The sequence below is a fragment of the Eretmochelys imbricata genome, chromosome 15, assembly GCF_965152235.1.
Source record: "Eretmochelys imbricata isolate rEreImb1 chromosome 15, rEreImb1.hap1, whole genome shotgun sequence".
Classification (NCBI taxonomy): domain Eukaryota; kingdom Metazoa; phylum Chordata; order Testudines; family Cheloniidae; genus Eretmochelys; species Eretmochelys imbricata.
In genome coordinates, this window is record NC_135586.1 from 16893298 (window position 1) to 16916427 (window position 23130).

Below are 23130 nucleotides of genomic sequence, written 5' to 3' on the forward strand. Positions count from 1 at the left end.
TGTTATCCCTGAGCCAAGGGGAGACACTATTTCAAGTTTATTTTGGGATTTAATGAAGTAGAAGCTCTGCACGGGAATTTGTCTGACACCCCTTTAGACTGTGTGGAGTTCTTAAAGGGCCCTGAGGGAAGGGTGATTGAGGCAGGGAGTACCTGCAGCACCAGAGTTGGTCAGAATGGTGCGCAGGCAGCCCTGCAACAGGCCCTTTGAATGGAGTTTATTGGATTGAGGGGAGGGAGTAGAAAGGGTTAAATAACAGAGGCTGGTAAACTGTTCGTATTAAAAATGGCTTAGAGAACAATGTACTTTCCAATGCAGAACTGTGGGGTGTGGTAGGCAGGGGAAGGAGCCTCTGAATTCCATAGATGTATGTGCAAATCCCAAATTAAATTGTAAATTGTAAGGGGAAACGATTCTGGCAGTCACTCACCGTTGTCCTGACTTGTGCACGTTCCAATTCCCCCGTGCAGTTGTCAGCCCCAGCTCAAGTGGAGACACAGGAGTGGAGGAACAGAGGTGTTACAGGCTGCATCAACAGGTGCCCTGGCAGTGTTGCATGGGAGAAGCTTTTACAGAGCCTGGCGCAGTCAGTGTTCTTAGTTCTGCACTTCCATAAAGACTAAATTAATTCTTCATTTAAAGAAACAGTCCATAGCAGCTCTTTTGAGCTATGGTCGGTTCAAAATCAATGAATCATTCCCTACCATAATAAATATACCTTTCTGCAGAGAGTTGTCTGTGCAGGTAAATGGCTTTGAAGGGATTTATCGCTTGAGCTTTATGGGTGATGTGCATCCCATCTGGTGAGTTTCAAGCCCTAATGCCCTACACTTGGATAGACACATGTCTAGAGAACATACACAAGGGCACCTTCAGCAAAGAAACCAAGTTTCTTGGAAACAATAGGCGCAGTATCATGAGGTGACTGCAGCTGGCTGCAAAACCCAGCCTGTCAGTTGAAGAACAATGCACCCTTTTGTACATTCTCCTGAAATTCACGGGCCTGGATTCCTCGGCTCTGGCACAGGGATTCAACTTTGTATTTTGTAACTGGAGTGGGGGGGGGGGGGGAAAGAATCCATGCTTTCAAATACAAAGTGAAGTGAAGTTTGTGTTACAGGCAGCAGTTGTACTGCCAGCTTCCTTGGATCGCGCCAAGCACCTGCCTCAATTGCGACCTTGAAGTGGGAGAGGGTAGTTCAGTCTCTGTGACACGCTCAGTCCTTCACTTCTCCGCAGACCGTGCCAGCAAGGCAGGGGCCTAACAGTGATGGTTTTTGTGGTGTGTTTCCTGGAGACTTGGAGACCAGTACTTCTTCGTTAATGCTCATTTCACATAGGACTTTGCATAACAACCGCTGATCTCTACAGATCACAGTGCTCAGATTGAAGGTGAAAAGCTCCAAATTTCTTCACCAATCTCAACACAACCACAGTCCTGCCTCACCCAGACAAGAGGGGATGAAAATCACACCTAGTACAACTATTTAGGATTTTAAATCCTTTTTAATGGTTAAAGCAACTTTAAGGATTTTAAAGAGCACAGCCAGTCTGTGCAATGGTGTTTTGGGATGGAGTCAGAACTGAGTGGCTACGTGGGGGAGGGGAGTAGGGAATTAATAATGACACTTGTTGACCGCCTATGGAATTTGCCTCTAAAGGGAACTCTCAGATCACTGTCTCTCTCTGGATACAACATAGCCGTTTCCAACCACACTGTACAGTAGAATTATAGTAAGTTCTATATATTCCTATCCTGCGTGTTGCTTATGGGTTATTCTATTGTAACAGTTATGCGAAAGATGGTTCTCTCCTGTGCCACCTTAACTAAAAACCTGTTTTGTCTCTTTTATTCCAGATGCTGGAGAGCTATCCAATCCTTTTGTCCATAGTTACCAGCCTGCTCTTCATTTTGCTGCTGCTTGCAGTGCTCATCAGAAACAACGGCTGGGCAGCCATTCTGTGGAATGAAATCATCCTGCAGAAAATAACCAATTTCATCATGGCTCAGAGCAAAGAAGAGAGGATTTTAAACTTCGTGCTGCAGAATGCAATCAAAGGAGACCCCCAAAGCGTAGTGGACACCATAGATAAGTACTGCTCCCAGAAGGAGTGGGCCATGAATGTGGGGGATGAAAAAGGTAATCACATCAGAGATAAGCTCTTCAAGGCTATGTTTGAGTTTGAGACTGGCATGGTACAGGATACGTCGTTCTGTTAGTCACTGAAAAAACACAGCAATCTTGCATGCCGTAACAGTGGTTATGCAAACGATCATGCACGATGGTGTAAATCTCTCTGGAAGAATCCAGCAGGTGCACTGTAGGGTCATGGGGCCAGATGTGATTTTTTGATGTGCCATGCACATTGCTTCCTAAGGGAGGGAGGGCGGACATCTGGGGAGTTAAACAAAAAAGCCCTGACTTGGATTCCTGCCAGTTTCTTGCTACGTAGCCTTGGAAAAGTCACTGCCTTGCTTTCTAGACCTTGGTTACAATGGATCGTATCCTATTTCCAGCACAAGGTGTCCATGAGCCTTAATTCACTGGTGTTTATGAAGCATTTTGAGATCCTTGATTGAAATGTGCGAACCATGAGTATTTAAAATAGGAGGAATTTTGCACATATAAACAATAGTTATAGGCAATGTATTTTCGAGGGAAGAGAGATCATACAGATGTAATATACACAAGAAGCTGTCCCATATACTAATAGGAAAATCTGACATTACTATCCCCTGGCAAGTCATAGTTTCTCTTAAAGGCCAAATCAGCTAAGTGGATAAAATTTGTCCTCTTGGGTGCACATTCATTGTCTCACTACTTTGCATTCAAAAAAGTTCAGTTATTGTCTCATACAACTGTAGTAGCTCACTTCTAACATACACATCCTGTGACTTACAGATCTGAGAGCTTCTTTCAGAACATGACCCTTTTAGTTGAAGGCAGTGCAGAGAATTTGGAGGTTAAACATAGTAATCTAGGGTTAACCCTAGTAAACTTGTACTTTTACACAGTAGTCAGAGACCCCGATGTTTTAGGCCTAGTTTATGAAAACAGTTCCTGTGATTCCACGAGTAGTACGTTTAGGGTGAAAGCCGTAGCTTCTAGTATCTGTGCACACATTATTAAAGCTCTAGCCCTGGTAATATTTTGTCATATTCTGAGGTTTTTGCTTGGACAAAATGCCCTTGGCTTTCAGTAGAAATTTGCTTGAGTGAAAACTGAGTGTGGATCTTAAGATTTAGCCCACGATTCATTGAATTATGTAGTGACACTATCTTGGATTTATTTGGCACCTTTCATCTTAAAGGTGCCAAAGCACCTGACAGGAGTGGCTTCAATGCTCAGTAAAGTGCAGTCTCCTCTGTGGTTTTGAATAACACACAGATACACCAAGTTACCAACTCCCCAAACTAGGGGATTTTGCAAGGGCATCTGGTGGGATAACACCTTGGGATCATTTAGTGACCCCAAATGGTCTAGACTGTGCCTTATAGCTCATTTGAAACAACAGTTTCAATGGTACACTGCTAGGACATTGGTTCAATACTTGCTGAGAAGGACCAGTGCCAACAACTGAATCACCAGCCCTGATCCCTGAAATGCCCTGGGTTTCTTTGGAGGCCTCTTATCCAAGTATTGACCAGAAATGACCATGCTGAGATCATATCCCAAGAAGGTACATAGCACTACACCAATTTATAACAAGCCATCCCTAATCTACAATAAATTGGAACAATATGCTGTGCTACAAATGACCAATTGCATTTATTAAAACAAATAATCCTATAAATAAGCATTGACGACAAACTTGCTTTAAGATAATATACAGAGTCTGTCGCATAAATAATATGGGGTCAAGAGTTTCACCATTAGGGGCAACAGTAAGTGCAAAAGCAGGGTATTTAGACCATACGGATAGAAAGGAGAGCACCAGTCACTCCCACTGAAGTCCCTGAATTAATACAAATAACGTACAGTTGGAGCACTACACACGTATGTGCCAATAAAAGCCGGATGGCAGGAGGAGGCTGAGTTATACTGTTAATTAGGATCCCTGGGCTAGATCAATGAGAGAAGAGCCAAACCAAGAGGCCTTGCAGCAACATCAGTGAAAGTTTTGCACGAGAGCTGAGGGTGGAGTATAGCATTTAGTTACTTAAGTCAATCAGTTTAATATTTGCATCATTTTGCAGTTGAATGCATTTTTCACCAGTATCAGCCCCTTTTCCCTTTCTCCCCAGTTCTCTCCTTCCCTCTTTCCTGTCTTTTTGCATCTCCTCCTTTGTTCTCTGTATTTCTTTTTTCCCCTCCCTCCTTTTAATCTACATACTCTTTCCTGTTTTCTGTCCTAGTCTCGCTCCCCATTTTCTCATTTCTATCTGCTCTGTCACCCTTCCTTCCTCTTTCTTTGGCACTTTTCAACCCACCTTTCTATTTTTAGTCTCTGCAAAGCTGCTAAAGTGCTTTCCATGTGGAAAAGCTGCAGAGGGAAACTAATTAGCTTTCTACTATGTTTTCCTCTGCAGGCTTTCCATATGTAAAGCAGCACTTCATGAAAATAGAGAGAAACAGTCTGAAAGTTTCTTGAATTGGGAGTTGACTGCACAGTGAGCCTGAGGGGATTTCTGCAGACCTAGTTGGTTTCTCTTACATCAGCAAGGGACTCAGTTCAGAAGCACACTGACCATTCCTAGTCAGCTTATACATACAGTAGTCTGAAATGAGAAACTGACTAGAATCAGACAGTTCTGAACAGTTTGTCTTTGCAGCTCTGACCAATGCCTATAAGGTTTGTTCCACTCGCTGCAATTGGCAGTGAACTTAAACTGCAGTGTGATTTTTAAATTGAGGTGCACATGGCTGGGAGTTTGAAACCCACATAGAAAACCATTTTCACACTTCAGTGGTTAGGTGGGTTTTAAGAACTGCAGGGGGTATTACTTCACATTGCCCAGCAGTGACCCCTCCAGCCTTGTCCTTTCCTTAGCTGCAAAAATGGTGGTCATATTACAGGACCTTGGATGAGGCAAGTGAAAAGAATGGGAATCAGGGGGGCAATCCTCATAACTAGGGCCCTTCCAAATTCACGTCCATTTTGGTCAATTTCGTGGTCATGGCATTTTAAAAATTGTAAATTTCATTATTTCAGCTTTTTAAATCTGAAATTTCACACAGTGTCGTAATTGTAGGGTCCTGACCCAGAAAGGAATTGTGTGGGGGGTGGGTCGCAAGGTTATTGCAGGGGGGGGTCGCAGTACTGCTACCTTTACTTCTGTCCTGCTGCTGGCCGCGGCGCTGCCTTCAGAGCTGGGCAGCTGGAGAGCGGCGGCTGCTGGCCGGGAGCCGAGCTCTGAAGGCAGAACCGCTGCCAGCAGCAGCGCAGAAGCAAGCATGGCCTGGTAGGGTGTTGCCACCCTGACGTCTGCGCTGAAGAGCTGGGCCCTCAGTCAGCAGCCGACACTTTCCGGCTGCCCAGCTCTGAAGGCAGCACCGTAGAAGTAAGGGTGGCAATACTACTACCCCCTAAAATAACCTTGCAACTCCCTTTTGGGTCAGGACCCCCAGTTTGAGAAACCCTCTTCTCCCCCGTAAAAATCTATATAGCATAGGGTAAAAGTACACAAAAGACCAGATTTCACAGTTCGTGATGCATTTTTCATGACCATGAATTTGGTAGGGCCCTACTCATAATCGGACAGAATCTCCCCCATCCCCACCCCTCCAAAAAAAGGGAAGATAAAAGTTTTCTGAGAACAGGGGCTCCTAGGGGAAAAGCTGACAAACCTGGCAATACAGTGGGTGCCAAGGGGCACTGCTCCAGTAAGATAGGCAAAATCCCAACGTTATTTATTTTTAATTCCTAAGATTTGAAGGCTAAACAAGAATGCTCAATTACAAATTGCAGCACCACACCAGTTCAGTTTGTACACAAGCGATACATAAATAAATAGCACAGGACAAGGTGAATGCTAATAGTGGGTAACTAAGCAGCTCAGGTGGCTCATGCATCATGATGCCAAAGGCTAAATACCTTCAAATATTCATTCAGGTATCTAATGTATTTGCACTACTTAGGACCATAGAAGATTAAAGATGGAAGACACTTCCGTCACTGAGTCCATTTCTTTGCAAGGATTGGATATCGTTTCCAATTTTATTTATTTATTGTAACAATTGGCTAATGGTTCCTGGCCTTTATAGCGCAAATAAATAGTGCCTTTGTCAGCTGGCTAGACTGTTCCTTTTATAATGAGTATTTCTTAACTTAAAAGTCTTACATTAAGGCGACTGCGTGTAATATTATTTACAAAATGTGAACTCTCTCAAAGTTTAAGAGCTCTACATTTCATGAATGGGGACAGATTTTGCAACAACTAAATTTCTTTGCAAAATGTTGCATTTTTCACTCAAAGTTGTGGTAAATTTATTTAATACAGGCCCATCTTCACTCAAAAATGTGGGTTTTTATTTTAAAAAAGTTATTTTTCTTTTAAAACACCCCCACGTACTTATTTTTTTGAAAATTTACTATTTGAAGCCTAGGTCAGATGATCAATTTTCCCAGTATTATACAAGACAACCTATTTCTTGAAGTCGCCCTAGTGCAAAAAAGAAATTGCAAAAGCATTCACAAGACTAATTTTCAGTTTCACAGGGGCCCCGTTGATACAATAAGCAGCAATTTCGTTTGAGGTATTTGTAAGTGGTTTCTTTCCAAGATTCCTGACATTTCAAAATGAATCTCATTTTAAGTGCGAGCCAGTCTGCAAAGGAAGCCCTGTATATTTGATCATACACCATCACATTTTGAATCTCCTTATAGCAGCTTATTAATGAACTTGTAAGATTCCATCCACAAACTTTATTATTTGATGCCGTTTGATTTAGTCCAGAGTTAACCCATTTCTCTCCCGTTCAGGTTTGATTCTAGATAAGATACTGGAGGAGACAAAGCCATCAGCCTTGCTGGAGCTGGGAACGTATTGTGGCTACTCTGCTGTGAGGATTGCTCGGCTGTTAAAGCCCAGCGCTTGCTTACTGACCATCGAGTTCAACCCTGACTTTGCTGCTATCGCCAAACAGATGATTGAGTTTGCTGGAGTGCAAGATAAGGTACATCTTGTTCTTCTGTGGCTGGTAAATGAAGAGACTGAGTAGATGTTATGTCAGAAGAAATATTGGTATTTCGCCCTCTTATACTTCAGCTAACACAGCAATTGCAATATCCCAAGCTATTTTAGCAGTGAACTGAGCACGGCCATTGGGCTCATCTGTGTGGTAGATGCGTCAAGTTAGGAAATGCCCATTAGGGACTGGGGCAGGGTCATCAATCCCTTTTCACACACACTGTGTTTAAGATAACTGAGTAGTTAGTAAAGATGGCGCAAAGCTAACAATGTTGGGAATCGTTAGGGAAGGGATAGATAAGAAGACAAACTATCTTACTGCCTTAATATAAATCCATGGTAGGCCCACATCTTCAATACTGCGTGAAGATGTGATCAGCACATCTCAAAAAAGATCTATTGGAATTGGAAAAGGTTCAGAAAAGGGCAACAAAAATGATGAGGGGTATGGAACAGCTGCCATATGAGGAGAGCTAAATAAGACTGGGACTTTTCAGCATGGAAAAGAGACGAGTAAGGGGGGATATGATAAAGATCTATAAAAATCATGACTGGTGTGGAAAAAGTAAATAAGGAAGTGTTATTTACTCCTTCTCATAACACAAGAAGTAGGGGTCACCAGATTAAACTAATAGGCTCCAGGTTTAAAACAAACAAAAGGAAGTATTTCTTCACACAAAGTCTGTAGAATTCCTTGTCAGAGGATGTTGTGAAGGCCAAGACAAAACAGGGTTCAAAAAAGAACGAGATAAATTAATGGAGGATAGGTCCATCAATGGCTATTAGCCAGGATGGGCATGGATGGTGACCCTAGTCTCTGTTTGCCAGAAGCTGGGAATGGGTGACATGGGATGGATCACTTGATGATTGATTACCTCTTCTGTTCATTCCCTCTGAAGCACCTGGCATTGCCCACTGGCGTAAGACAGGATACTGGGCTAGATGGACCATTGGTCTGATCCAGTATGGCCGTTCTTATGTTCTTAGAGTGGTGTGATTCAGATCCAAATTGGGGTTTGGAAAGAGATCGGGGCTCAAGTGAGAGCAGGGATTAGAGCTGAAATTCCGCAAATTGCATGAGCTATTCTCACAAGTTTCCAGCTTTCTGAGCCAGAACAAGAATACGTAGCAGCAGGTACAGGAACTGTGATTTAAATCCAATGCTCTCTAGTGTTGGAAAGTGTTCAGATTTCATTCTCTAGGTTTGGCTGTTTTTCTAGTAACCGGTTACCCATGTAGGCAGACGATCGATGGTTTATCGCACTGGGAATGGCTAGGTTCTTTGACTTACAATCACCTATCAACCGACTTGTCAGAGGAACACAGAGAGGCTCAACAGTGCTCAACAGTGCTGACAAGTCATTAGATAGGTGACTGTAAGCCAAAGGCTGAGGCATAAATCAGCAGCCAGAATAAACAGACTCCCTCACCTTTAGTTTTTGCTCAAGCCATATGGTGCCTACTTACCAAATACAGGTGCCGCAGTTCCTCTCCACTGAACAGAGCTTGTGCTGATAAACCGATTATCAGGGTGTGCCTGCCGCTCCCCTGCTTGCATCCTCTACAGAGGCCAGGACTACGCTACAGATTTTGCCAGCATGGCTGTGCCCATCAGGGGCGTGATGAGGTGCAATTATGCCTGACCCAGCTGGCTGGCAAAAGGCCCTAGTGCAGCCCCAGTTACACTGGCACAGCTGCATGTTTACTGAGATTGCTTATGTCACTCAGGGGGCTGGAACAAGCTATGCTGATGCCAGTATAAATTGCATCCACACTAGGAACGCTTTGCTGGTGTAGTAGACCAGTATAGCTATACCAGCAAAGCACTCCTAGTGTAGACATAGCCTGACTATGCATAAGAAGAACGGGTTCATTGTTTTGCATGCTCTCCCCGCAAGCTCTGTTCCAAACGAAATAACCCCAGTCTTTTTAACCTCTCTTCTGTACATTCTATTTGCTTTAGATAAGAAGGTTTGATTGGGATGTGACTGCAGTGCCAAGCCAAGCTGCACGCTGTTTTCAGCAGGGGATTCCCTTGTCACTAGCAGAGGGTCACTTTACCCAGCAGAGACAAGGTCACAGGCTTCTTATAATTGCACAGAGAAAAAAATAATTGAGTCAATTTATCAAAAAAGCCCATGTGATCCAAAGCCCGCTGAAGTTCTCCACCAAGGCTATTAACATGGTCACGGAAGTCTGACTGCACCTTAAAGGGTGAGGGACAACGTGCTTAAAACAAGGTGCCCGGATCAACATGAGATGTATTTGCTTTTCAGGTGAAAATTCTAGAAGGCCCTTCGGAGACAATTATCCCACAGCTGAAGAAAAAGCATGAAGTGGACACACTGGATTTTGTCTTTCTCGATCATTGGAAAGATAGATACCTGCCAGACACCATCCTGCTGCTTGTGAGTTGGAATGATTTCAGACCTAAAACCCCCATAGTGAATATCCAGATGTCTGTAAGATCTTCCCAGAACAGTTGGGAAGTGCGTGTTTTCTATAGCGGGGCACGCACCAGAGAAACTTTTAACAATCAACCAGCCACGTGGTGAAAAGGGATGGAGCTTAGGGGCTGGATTCACAACAGTGCTAAGTGCCCTCGTCTCCCCTATTATTGTCAGTGGGAACTGAGAGTGCTCAGCACTTCCCAGGGATTGCAGGATCTTCCTGTCTGGAAAGGCCTGAAGCTGAATACCCAATGAGAACCACCCACAAACACTGGAGGAGTACGATTTGGGTCTGAATGTCATGACTTAAGTCTTTCCCTATCAGATTAAGCCAGGACACCTGATCCAAATGCCCTGAATTTTGGAGAAGTTCAGATTTCAGACCCAGCCTTCACATCACTAATTTCCTGGTGGCAAACTCTTCTCCCTCTGTTGTCAGGGTTTGTGCTCCTTGATGAAATTCTCTCTCGATAACACGTTTGTACCTTCTTTCTGTGAACATCTGGGGCATCCTTACCATCTGATGGGATATAAAGCAGCCCTTAGCAGAGGGAAGACTATTCCTAGCACCATGCTAAGTTCTCATTCCAGGAAATGCCATTCAGACTCTCCCCACCCACAGCTAGAAGTGGGGACAGATTCTGTCAGCAACAAAGGTAACAGATAATGACACTTCATTACAAAATTAGAAGGCTATTATAGCAATAGCAAATTATGGGTTGGCTTTAAACAGCCAGGTAATGACAAACGAGAGCAGTTGAAGACCCCAGGCTATTTCCAAACGTCAACAAATAATCCAGTGATAATCACAGCCTCTGTGTTTATAAAAAACAGCGCAAATGCACCTAATATCACAGCTCAATAGCACTATTAGACCTGTGATTATCTCTAGACTGAAATGACTAATTGGATGGAAATGCCATTTTTCAGTTACATTCTCCACAAATATCTACCCACTCGCTCTTGTATGAGCCTCTCTTGCATTAAGACCATGGGAGTCTCTCTGCTGACTGCTTCGCACTAGCCACATTCTCCCTCTCTCGCATAGCACCAGTTTCACCCCCTGTTTGGAGAATACAAACACTGAGTTTTAGGCTCCCACTCTCTCCTCCCTACAAGCAGCTTTTTAAAAAGTCGAGAGTTTCTTTGGGACTTCTTGTTAAAACCCACCATTGAATTTACACACCAGTAGCTGGGAGACAGTAAAATTTTGTTCTGAAATTGCTTTGCCTCCTGAGAAAGTTATTTTTTAAACTTGCTCTGTAACAGTTACCAAGCTCCGAGCCGTTTGGAGGGCTAGAGCACCATTTCCAGCTCTGAACCTCAAACAAACAAACAAACAAAAAAAACCAGCTAAAGCAAAGGATTGAGGATCATTTAGATCCAGCTTCTTAGTCAACAGTTTGATGAGATTACAAACCATAGTGTTGTTTTGCTTATTCTCATGAATCATTGCTGTGTAACATCACCTATGGACCAGCTGAAGGGAACACTTCGAACATTTCTCCAACTTGGCATTTTGAACATAGTTTTTGACAAGCATTTCAGATGACCTAGGTTGTGGTTTGAGTCCCACGCAGTTTCCCCTTCACACAGTTCTAGAAAAGGTCCTTGATACAAGGAGCACCTGGCAAACATCAGCGGAGTCACAAGGACACAGCTGTTAGTGCTGGAAATGCCCTTTTCACTCGAGTTTCTGATCTGATTATTAGAAAGTCAGGCCAGAGGATATCTACATACCTCCCAAACTGCCTCTTCTCTTTGGGTTGGCACAAACTCAAGAGGTGAGCATGGTGAGCTAACCACCGGTGGCCTCCACAATATTGATTTGTGGGGCAAAAGCCATGCACGGAGCCTTAAAGATGCAACCCTCCCCATAACTGCAGGGTGGGAACAAAGCTGATAAGCTGCAGGCTTTTATTTTGAAAATTACGTCAGATAAGTAGTGTCTCTTTGTCAAGGAAAATACAAGTCAGCAAATATTACGGTTGCAGCTTTACTGTTGTTAAACATTGGATGCCTGGGTATATGGCAAGTTACTTATGCCCCTTGAATTCTTGGTAACTTGCCAGCCTGGCCCTCTTTGGGCACTAACCGTGCTCCGTGCCCTGTCGCCAAATAAAGTGGCCAAAAGTTGGATGGGATTGAGGAAGATTGAGCACGGGAAATCTCAGTCCTGAACTCTGTGTTTTTCCAGTAGTGGGCTAGAGGCCCAGTTGAGACTTTGCTGCCCAGAATGCCATGCAGCCCCCTCTCTGGTGGCTTCACCAGCTTCTGCAAAATTTCAATATTAACCTGAAATAAAAAGGAATGGTCAAGTCTCTACCTGTGTGAAGAAATCCTTCCAAATGTGAATTACTTAGAGTTGTCGTCTTAACCCTGCAGAGACAGCCAGAAACAATAATTTAGGCATGACCTGTCCCCATTCGTTTGAATCTGAATCCCGATGACATCAATTTCCTATCAGCATCATTAACTCTTTTGCTGCTGATGACGTTAGCAGAAAGATCCAGCTTTTCAGCTGTTGCTTGCAGAACCTGTAGAGAGTGTCACAGCTATTTTTCCCTGATCAAACCCATGTTAGTACAGGAATTCATTTTAGCAGGAAATGTCACTAATACGAAAGTGCATTGCACTAGCACTTAGTAAACGTTAACTCCTTCTAAAGTGAACAGATTCACCAAGTGCAAGTCTCTCTTCTTTCTAGGAACATGGCTTGCTGAGGAAGGGCTCTGTTATCCTGGCTGACAACGTCGTTTGCCCTGGGGCTCCAGACTTCATTAAGTACATCCGCAATAACAACAGTTTTGAATGTACCAACTATCCCTCACACGTGGAGTACATGAAAGTGAAGGATGCCATGGAAAAGGCCGTGTTTTTGGGATAAAGGGAGTCACTGGTATCCAACTTTTGTTTCAAGTGGTGTAAATGCAACTGCACAGGTTAACTCTGACCGTGCTTCAAGTTTAGCTTTCTGTACTTTTGGGGCTGTAGTTAAAGCAAGTTATGATGAACAAGATGGGTTTAAGAGAAGAGGGAAACCAAGGTCTAGCGAGCATGTGCATAAGTAGGGTAGCCTGCCAAAGATTTAGATGCAGAGGCCTGTTTTTTTCTCTTTTCAGATGGCTATCTGCATCCAAGATGATATACATTCCCTTAAGGTGATCTGCTTCTTGCCAAACAGCAAAAATCAATCTTTTTACTTTGAGTTCAAACCCTACCAGCCAAGAGTGAAACAAACTCTCAGCAGTCGCTGTGATTTTCTGTGTCCTTAAGCCAAAACAGACTAATTGCTTCTAAGAGCGAGAAAGACACAGTTTGCAGGGAAGGAATATTTCAGCAGCTCTGATTTCGCTTAATAACTGGTAATGCACCACCGTGAAGAATCCTGTGGTTACGTCACACGCATTCTTCAGTAGCTACCAGTAAAAATTCATGGTGCACTGTGCTGGGGAAAACAAAACAAAACACAAAAAGAAAAGGAGTCCTTGTGGCACCTTAGAGACTAACCAATTTATTTGAGCATGAGCTTTCGTGAGCTACAGCTCACTTCATCAGATGCATACCGTGGAAACTGCAGCAGACTTTATATATACACAGAGAATATGAAACAATACCTCCTCCCACCCCACTGTGGTTAGTCTCTAAGGTGCCACAAGGACTCCTTTTCTTTTTGCGAATACAGACTAACACGGCTGTTACTCTGAAAACAAAACACAGTTTGACAGTGGACAAGGCAGACAAGATAATTAATGTGATTGTGGGGAAGGGGCCAGGAAGGCTACACAAAATAAATGGGTGAAAATATACATTTCCAGGGTTCTTTTACCAGACAAGTAGCATTAAGCTTCTTTATAATGAACTACCAAACACACATAAACTGCCAGGACCTTGATAAAATGCTGTTTTCCAACCCTTTGCATTGACCATAACCAATGCAAGCTCTTTGGAGATGGGATATGCTTCTTACTGCAGGCCAAGAGCTGCATAAATGCAAGATGCTGGCTGATGATTTATAATAGGACACAACAGGCTGTGCCTTTCTGGGCGATTACTGTACACCCTGGGTTGTGTTCACATTACGGTAAATACTAAGGATTATTATTAAGGTACAAGACCAAACCCAAAGTGACTTTATTCACCCAAATGGTGCAGTAATCCACTGGCAGGGCACTTCTCAGCGTGTCCCATTGCTGTTGCACAACTGTGTAAAATTCAAAATTTATAAGTAAAAATGAAGGGGAAAAAATGACTTATGCAGTTACTGAGTGTGTGACTCCATTTTATTCCACAGGAACTCTGCCCAGCACTTCCGCTGTAGGTTTCAAGCCAGGGAGCAGCTACAGAAATAGACCCTGTATTCTAAAACCAGTAGATATGTACTCCCTCTCCCCTTCCACTTTGGATTCTCACAGGCATGTTATTTAGCCAGCTGCTTTTGCAGTTCACCTCCCTGAAGCATCATTTATTCTGGCTCAGGAGCTGGAGAGAATCACATCTCTAAGTCAGTGAAAACGAGCTTGGCAAAGACTTCAAACAATACAACCGGAAAGGAGAGCAAGTTAACCACAGTTGTAAGATCAGATTGAAAATGGACAGAGTTAACTAGAGGAACCCAGTGTAAAGTGAGGAGTCACTCCTGTGCTAGGCCCCAGCTAATCCACAAGCCAGAAACTGGTCTGGTGACTCTCAGGGCAGGTGTATGTAAGCCTCAAAGGAGGAATAGCAGCTCAGTCTGTTCAACATCACTCTATGGATTGGAACGCTCTCCTGCCTCACAGTGACAACAGACTCCCCGAGCCTTGGCCTGCACCAGCCTTGCTCTAACTCTGGCCTCACTCCAAACCTGCTCTGAACCTTGACTCAGCACTAGGTCTTACTGCCATGGTTCTGATCACTAGGAATGACCATGCCCCATCATGGTTTCTGACACCCAGGCAGCTTGTGGATGCATACTTTCCAAATAGGCACAATGAGGCAAAGCCACGATAATTTACCTCAATGAGGAAAATCGCTGATAGTCTGTCTCTCTCAGTCTCTCTCAATCTTAAACTCTGCTGGATCAGATCCCTGGTCCATCCACTCCAGGACTGACTCTCCAGCAGTGGCCAATAACTGATGCCTCAGGAGGTGAAAATGTCATGTAGTGACCATAGCTAATAGTGCAATATTGCACTGTGCGCATCGTTCCTTTCTGAGCCTCTAGGGGCAGCCTTCTCTAACCCAAAATAGAAATGTAAATGACATACAAGTGCCTAGCTGTAGATACCATTAGTGATCATGTGTGTAACTCACTGGCATGGTACCAAAGCCCTTCTGGCGATTTTAAACAGTTTGCAGGACATGATTTACAAGCCCATCTACAGCCGGGGGTGAGTGTCCAGTGCCCACTGTTTTAAAGGTCATAACTTTGGCAGGCCTCTTCCATTTTTAGCCTGTATGCCTTTGATTGCACATAAGTCTTCCTCTCACCACAGCTGGTTGCTGTGACTTATTGATACAGATGAAGTCCAACACATGTCAGAGGCCGGATGCCTGGTCTGCTCAGAAGCTCTATATTGTGACATTGTTGCATGTAAGAATTCTGAAGCAAACCAAGCGCCGGGAGATCATTTGCATGTGAACGAAGGTTTAGGTGCTGCATGTGGATGCAGTCCTCTGCTGTACTTTGCAAACCAATCAGGGAAGAGTGTTCTCATTTTTTAGCCTACAGACCTTTAAATGTGTGGATGTGAAATAAGTTATTATGCAAGGAGAATATCATCAAGAAAGCAGGACGAAGTACAGAGAAGCCATTAGGTTGGTGTAGATATTACACAGAGTGGATTCCCTCCTGTGGCATGGCAATGTGAGCTCTGTATGCAGTCAGAGCCATAGCCACTTCTTTTAAGGTCAGAATTAAGGGTTTTCCTCTTACTAGAACTACAGGGCCAGCATGGCTGTGGAAGGGCTGAGTTCTATTCCAGTTCATGCATCATCAGATTGTTAACCAAGTTCCAAATGCAAGGACAAATTTTGCCCTCAGCCAAACCCATGTAACACTATTTGTTACTGGTGACCGAGGATGGAAAGGAAAGAACCTAGCTGAGTTTGAATGACTGGCAAACAGAGCTGCTTTTCAGAGTAAAAGCACACGTTGGAAGCAGTGAAGGTTGTAGGCTAGCCATTTATCCCTGTACAAAAGCAGGCTATTCAGGATCCTAAAGATCCCAGCATCGAGTGAGTATCAATGCAGTATCATCCTATTACAATGGGTGTCAAAGACAACCTAAATAGTCACAATCCTGTTCTCATGGAACAGCAAATTAGAGCTTGAGTGTTTGACCAAAGACTGTCAGCTTGTAAAGTGCCACTGATGGAAATTACCTATTAAATAAATTCCGCCAGCCAGTTCTCCCAACTCACCTTGCAAATAATCAATTCTAAGTGAGATAAATTAGCCAAATGAAAAATATTGGCAGGGCCCAGTGGTAGTGAGCCATGCTACAAGACAGACCGGGTTCAGTTCCTACAACAGTATCTCCTCACCCTCCCACCCCACTCCCCATTATGGCTGAGGGCCAACACACACAAAAACTGGCTTTTTAAACAGGTAAGATGACAGTTGAAAAGATTGGGGGAGGGGAAGGGATCAACCAAATTTGCTAACATCCCTTTAATTTTTCATTTACTTATTGTCAGCTTGTACCACAGCCTGGCACTGCTGATGCTGTGCATTAGTTACAAATAAAGCTGTTACAGGAGGAAGCAAAAAAATCCTGGTGAACACCCACTGTGGTGACAGGAAGCTCACTGGAGATTTTGTTGAAATCAGAAACAGATCAGGGCTGTGATATTTCATGTCAATTGTTCCCACGTTAACCTTTCACCTCAGGGACTCCGTTCTCCAGTTTGGCCAGAAGATGATGAGCTGAAAATGAAATTACTCTGACAGCTGTAAAAGGTCAACTGTAGAAACCACAGATTTGTTTTAGCTCAGTATCTTACCTACAGCATCTACTATTCATTGCCACTTTAGTGCAGCCATAACGAAAACAGAAGTCAGATTCTTTCCTGCAGCCGCATGTTGGCAATACCTACTAGGAGCCAGATTCTGAGGGCAATAGCCACATTGCTTGTAAAATGAGACGTTTCCTTTGTGTGTATAAGAGCAGCAGATGATTTTGCACAACATGCATTCCAGACATCTGAGATTTAAAGGAGGGAAGGGAAGTTGAAGATAAACTCCCCAGTACTGCTAACAAGCATCTTTGGAACCTCAAAAGTGATAACTTATTAATGGTATAATGACGTTTGACTGGTAATATGATTCACTGTTTAACTTCCGGGAGAACCTTGCCTCCTCTTGCTCGCCACCTCACTGCAGGGTACTATTACTGCTACAGATTTTTGCTGGGCCTTTCCCATGCTTGATGAGTGGGGGTCAGGAAGTGTGACACTGTTTGCGACATCAATCTCTCTGATCTGATCAACATTGATAAACCTGCCAGGGAGAATCCGTCCTCAAGGGTGTAGCTCAGAGAAGATCTGTTGTGCAGAGGTTTGTTCTCTACGTTGTCCAAGGTCACAAATATCCAACTCAGCCTGTTACATTCAGTTGTTATATAAAAGTTGACAGAAGTGAAAGACTGGATTAGGTCAAACAAAAAGATCTGCTAATACCACCCAAGGACTGTGTTAAGGTCATGACTAATAAACAAAAGAAGAATGGAATCAGAAATTAACTAATCTAATTGGTAGACAAAATACAGAGGAGATGGCCTGTGCCACTCACCACCTCCTTTAGGGGATCCTTTAAAAAAAAAGTCTTTAGGGAAAATCAAAATGGTGGAAATTGGTAGACTGGAAGGAGAGAACTTTATCATTATGGCTGCTACTCCCACCATCTCTTGGGATGCCAAGATCCAGTACCACACTGTTAGGCCTTCATTGTCCTGAACCTGAAAGGTGTCCTGACCAATCCAGGCCAGAGAGAGGGAACCAATAACATCATCACTTCTACCACTTTGGTTAAGTTCTGAATAGCACCTGAAATGGGAGACTTGGGTTCCTGCTGTCACCCCTCCCTCATGTGTCCTTGACCTTTCTCCACTTTATTTCTTCTCTTTTCTATCTTTCTCAAATTGCCTTCTGTCTAGTAAGGGTCTGGCTTAGCCAGACAAGATGGCATTTTTTACAACACTGCTATAAGCTCATGAGCAGATAGGCAGCTAAAAGCAATGCCCTATACCTCCCAGTGCTCATACTGGTTTGCCAGGTCTTGGGGTTGACTGATAAGATCGTGTGCTGTCCCAAGTTGCTACAGGAGTAGGGACCAGAGACAGAAACTGCATTTTCTACATTGGTGGTTCTTTGCTGTCATGTTGTGTGTCCATTTGCCTTGTTTGATCTTCAAGAGAATGGGACTGGTCTTTATCATCAGCTCCAGGCCAGCTGAACTAACTTCTCTTTCCCCCAGAAAAGAACAGTTATCCAATTCTAAAAGACTGTCAAATGGGGCAGGCTGGGGGGTTCCCTATAAAAACTTTCTACTGCTGAAGGAAAAGGGAATGAGCAATATTGTAAAATGAAAGCCTTACTTAATACTTGACATTTGAAATGGTTTGACTGATTTTCTCTCTTTTACTGCACCTTCAACACAAGGTTATAAAATGTTTAATGGGGACGGTTGTCATGAGACTAAGCAGGTTGAGGTCTCTGTACTCAGAACCTTGAACCATGTTTAACTCTTTAGTGTTGTACAGTGATAGGATCACGTTAACACTGTTGATTGCCTGGGCCCAGCTATTCCATCAAAATTAACACAACAGATCTGTCAGCAAGGGGCCATGTCATGTACTGGAAAGTTGTCTCCTCAGCTTCTGGATGGATCTCCCTTCCACACTGCAGGAAAACTAAATGATCTAATATACCCCAAAAGCATGTAAAAAAGAAAAGCACAAGAGAAGTCTCACACCTCACCCAAAGCATGCATCTAGCTCCAGTCAATTCCTAGCATCTCTGATTTTGTTTTACCCCCCCCCCCCCCACACACACACACTTTACAGCCATGTGACGTGGTGTACTAAAATATTTCATCAGCAAGCGTGGGGAAAGGGCAGTGACCTCACAAATGGTAAAGCCATCAGTAAGATATGCTTGTCAATCCAAATGTGGAGTCCTTTGAACAGACCCATGCAGATGTCTCCCTCCCTCCACAGAAACACCCTTATGTCTTAGTAAAGCCATGATCTACACTCCAAAGTCATTATATGGCTTTCTGCTATAATGCTGACATAAGCCCTAGAATTACCGTTTCCAGCTGCAGTACATTAAAGCATACACCAATCACTTTCATTACTAGAGGTTTTTTCGCAGCACACTGCTGGCCTGTGCTAGGGTCCCACTACCCTGTGTCCTGGCTGAATGATGTTATGTGGCAGAGAATATTTAGAACATCTGATGTAACAAATAACCAATGGCACACATGTTCTTTCCAGGCATGGTTTATTGAAAACACACCAAACTGTTATCCTACATACCTGGTTTCTAACAAGCATTCTACTTATCGGTGTTATGGAAAATTCCTATAATAATACATTCTGTTATGGTAACATTTGTTCTATGAAAGCATAATTATCTTTTATTGCCCCCCCCATCTTACTCTTAAAATAAAACCATTCTAAGTGTTCCAGTTTATAGTACAGTGTAAATACAATGCAAAAACCCACCAGTCTAAACTACAGCAATAATGTTGAGTAGTATTACAGAAAACACATTGGTGATTTTTTTTTTCTTTATTTTCCTACCATGAAAATTTTAAGGCACATGATAGTTACAAACACATTAGCTACTAATTACCAGTAAGCTTCTTAGTCTAGTTATGTTTTTGTTTTGCTGAACAATTATATCCTCAACTGGATTGGCAGGTTTTGCAGCATACGCTCTTTCCCCCTCATGACTCATCCTGCCATCGTGTTTCTGAACATTCTACCCCAATGTAAATTTAAGAAAGGGGGAAAAAAATAGTTTATAATACTGTCCCTTAATGCACTAGACTAGTTACTGTACTGATAATCAGAGGAAAACCTTTCTGTGAAAGGTAAGGAAACATCAGTTTTTTAGGAGCAGAACAGTGAAGAGACTTTGCTAGAAACTATACCTCTATAAACACCTTTGAAAGTATGGGGGGGAGGGGAGAGAGACAGAGACCCCCCCCAACCCCAACAGCACAAAAGCATGGGCTGAAGCTAGTAGCACATTACGGTTTTCAAAGAAAGAGTGAGGCCATGAGGAGTGTCACAGCAGGAAGCAATAAAATCAACCTCATTAATATGGCCCTTGGCCCCAGAAGCTTTGCCTCCGCTGTCTAGGAACTTATAATGCCCCCATCCCTGTTGGTAATCAAGCCTAAACCGCACAGTAAGCTGCAGGTAAGTAACGAAAGTGGGAGACCCTCTATCCTAATGCTCTGGGAGTTGAACCCAGGTGAAAAAGTGCTTTGCATATCACAAGCCTTGTGTGTAGCAGGCCATGTGTCATGAATTCTCATCAGTATTGGTAAGAGCTTACTGGAGTGGTGGAACCATACTTGCAAACCACTGCTTCCTCTGTGTGTCTCCCTATCCTCGGCCAGTTCCTGGTCCCCAAAACCAGTCCTTTTCATGATGTTTTAGAGACAGTGCTGCTCTGAGAGCTGTAGGAGGAATCCCTGGGTGGTAAAGAAGGGTGGTGCTTGCTCTGCACTATTCACTCTACCCTATGTAGGGGGCATTCCTGAGAACATAGCGAGGGGTGGCCAGAGCACACCAAACTCCAGGAATCTACAGCTGGCAAACTGATCTGTGGGCCACTAGTCCAGCCACTAGTCTTTGGGCCTCCCCAAGTTATGCAGAGAGGTGAACTGGTACTTGGCCAGCTCCAGAATCAGGAGAGCAGAAAGGTGGCTTAGCTTGGAGCCCCATATGTCCGCACCCCTCCTAGGATCCCGCACTGAGCACAGCCTGGCCCACCATGGGTAGCTGTAGGAACCTATTGACTCGGTACAGCTATTACTCCAATACACAGCAGCCAAACCTACAGCCACAGGGGGCTCCTGAGTCATGGGAGCCCCACCAAAATTAGCACTTGTTTTCTTCAGTGGTCACAGCGTAGTGCCATGGGCTGTGCTAGGGCTGCTTCCTGGGGACGGAGCTCCGTGGGATAACTTGAGTCCCCGAGGGAATCAAACTATCCCCCACTTTATCACAGCCCTCTAGCTGAGGCAACAGAGGTTTGCGCCTCCTCCTGATCAACAGAAAGCCTGCACCCACTGTCCTGCTAGCTTCCTCCACAAGGACACACTAGAAACTCTGGGGTGTTTTTTCTAGCTCTTGCTCCTCTGTGGGCCTGATCTCCGGCTGTCATGGTGCAGGCGTCTGGAGCAAATGGCAGGGAGGCGGTTGCATGCCTAATCCTGAGACCTGATGCTGCTTGACTTCAGACTGATTTTGTCACACACACTATTGCTTTCCCGCCTCTGCATTCGAACGCTCTTGAAATGCCTAGTGCGTCCTTCCTTCACATTCCCTATCTTTTCAAATGAAGCCCAAACATAGATGGGAAGCAACAGGTGGGTTGTGGGGGGAGGGATTGGAAGGGCTGGGTAAGGGGAGACATCCTGAAAAGTCCCAGTAGGTTATCAGCTAGCTATAGCTACCATACATCGGCCCTGCACCAATACATTTCTGTAAAAGAGCGCCTCCCACAGGTGAGCCCACCCCCTGCAGCATGCTTCCACTGCAACTTGATTAAATATGATGCTAGGACTGATCAGCAGCATCATTTTAAAGTAAACAGGTTCCTGATTTGGTCTATGGCTGATGCTGCTGACACTGGAGGCCATTCTCATGTCTTAAATCGGCCCTGGGATCCCTCTCTCTGCTCATTGTCCAGGGAAAGGCTTGCAGGAGAGGAGCAGAAGAAAAGCAGTGAAATGTACAGGATTAAATTCTTGTTATTGCTACATACTCTGAGTAAATCTTCATTGTGGTGAGTGTGGTCAGAGCCACACTGCTCCTGTTAATAGTCCTGATATTTTGCCTCTTGGTATAAACACCGCATACTACTAACTGGGGGGAGGTGAGGTGTCTTACTCAGGAGCAAGCAGCCTTGCAAACAAAGCAGTCACAAAAAGACAAACCTGGAAACAAGGGAAAAGAACAATCACTCACAATGATTCCAAGCATCCAGCTCCATTCCGTCTAATCGGGTGGGATGGTTTCTGCTTAGAATATAAAACACAATCTGCTTCTCGAACACCCCTGTGTTTTTTGTTTGGCCAATTATAAAGAGGCCATTTGCCCAATCTGGATTCTGATCCAGATTTTTAACATCCCTATAGCATGGGTGTTTAGATCTAGGTTTTTGTTGGAGGGGCCTCTCTCTGCATAGGAGATCATTTAAGTTTATTGCCAGTCTCCTCTCCCCAGGGTATTTCCTACAGCCTTCCCCTTTTGCCATTGTCCCTCCTTACCTCTCCCTGGCTTTGGAATATTTGTAGAATGACTACATCGCAAAGACTTAGCAGAAAAGCCTTGCAACATTTGGCTAGTTATCTGCAGTAATCTTTTGCTGAGACTCCTTTGGTAAATACAATACTCTGATACCCGAGTCTCCTGGGACCTTTCCTTATGCACTTCTAATAGGCTACAAAGAAGGTTCCATTGCTAATTGCTGCAGAAATTTTTTTTTAAAAAAAATCCTTTCATATACAAAAACACACGAGGTACAGAACCCAAAGCAGTATAAAACTCTTCTGTGTAACAGCCTGGTTAAAAGGGTCTCCACTTATCGGTAGAACAAGTATGAAAAGAGCACCGTTGTTAGAATATACAGTAAAACTATGTATCTGGTTTCACTCTCTATGCTTTACATCTACAAGAAGAAAAAACTCCCCGCCCATCAGAATCCAAATGGTCACAGATGGATCTGTCTTTGCCTCCCTTGCCCAGCTGAGCATCTTTGACCTCACAGGACTCTCTCACCAGGGTAAACATAACCAATCTCCCAGCCACTTCACCTTTCTTAGGACCCAGACGTAACCTCTCTGTGCGTGAGCGGGATGGGAAGGGGGATCAAGTTAGTGCCTGTAGCTTGAGCATCCGTCTTTCCCTGAATCAACAGTCCTCCTGCATACTACTTGCACGGTTTTGGCAACCTATCCTCTGCACAACTATATATATTTATTTATAGATATGTATTTGTCAAATTTTATTATACTCAAGAAGATACAAAGCTCTTGAGGCTTGCTTTTTTTTTAGTTTTTTAATTTTGTACAAAAAATTAGACGTTTACTATTACAGTAACATTTTGTTTTTTGTTGTGGGTTTTTTCTTCTTCATTTTTAATTTACAAAGGAAATGGCAGGCACTGAAAACCTAAAATTAAGTTTGCTTGATTCAAAGATGTGCTTTCCAGTCACACTGTATTTAAGAACTTGTAGGTGTAAACATGGCAACCAAATGACAATGGTAACTAAGCAAAATAAGTAAAAGGCATCCATCCAATGCTAGGAGAGAGATTTGATTC

General features: G+C 43.7%; 1 protein-coding gene across 7 annotated transcripts in view; it reads left to right on the forward strand.

The window, feature by feature from the left end:
* COMT (catechol-O-methyltransferase) overlaps nucleotides 1-13834 on the forward strand; it is a 31757-nt gene extending 17923 nt beyond the window's left edge. For all 7 annotated transcript variants that reach the window (XM_077835375.1, XM_077835377.1, XM_077835378.1 and 4 more), the window contains exons 2-5: nucleotides 1859-2141; nucleotides 6925-7118; nucleotides 9409-9540; nucleotides 12290-13834. In XM_077835375.1, coding sequence (XP_077691501.1) covers nucleotides 1859-2141; nucleotides 6925-7118; nucleotides 9409-9540; nucleotides 12290-12469 — 789 coding nt within the window. In that variant the 3' untranslated portion in view covers nucleotides 12470-13834. The remainder of the gene's footprint in view (nucleotides 1-1858; nucleotides 2142-6924; nucleotides 7119-9408; nucleotides 9541-12289) is intronic.
* Nucleotides 13835-23130: the final 9296 nt, after the last annotated feature.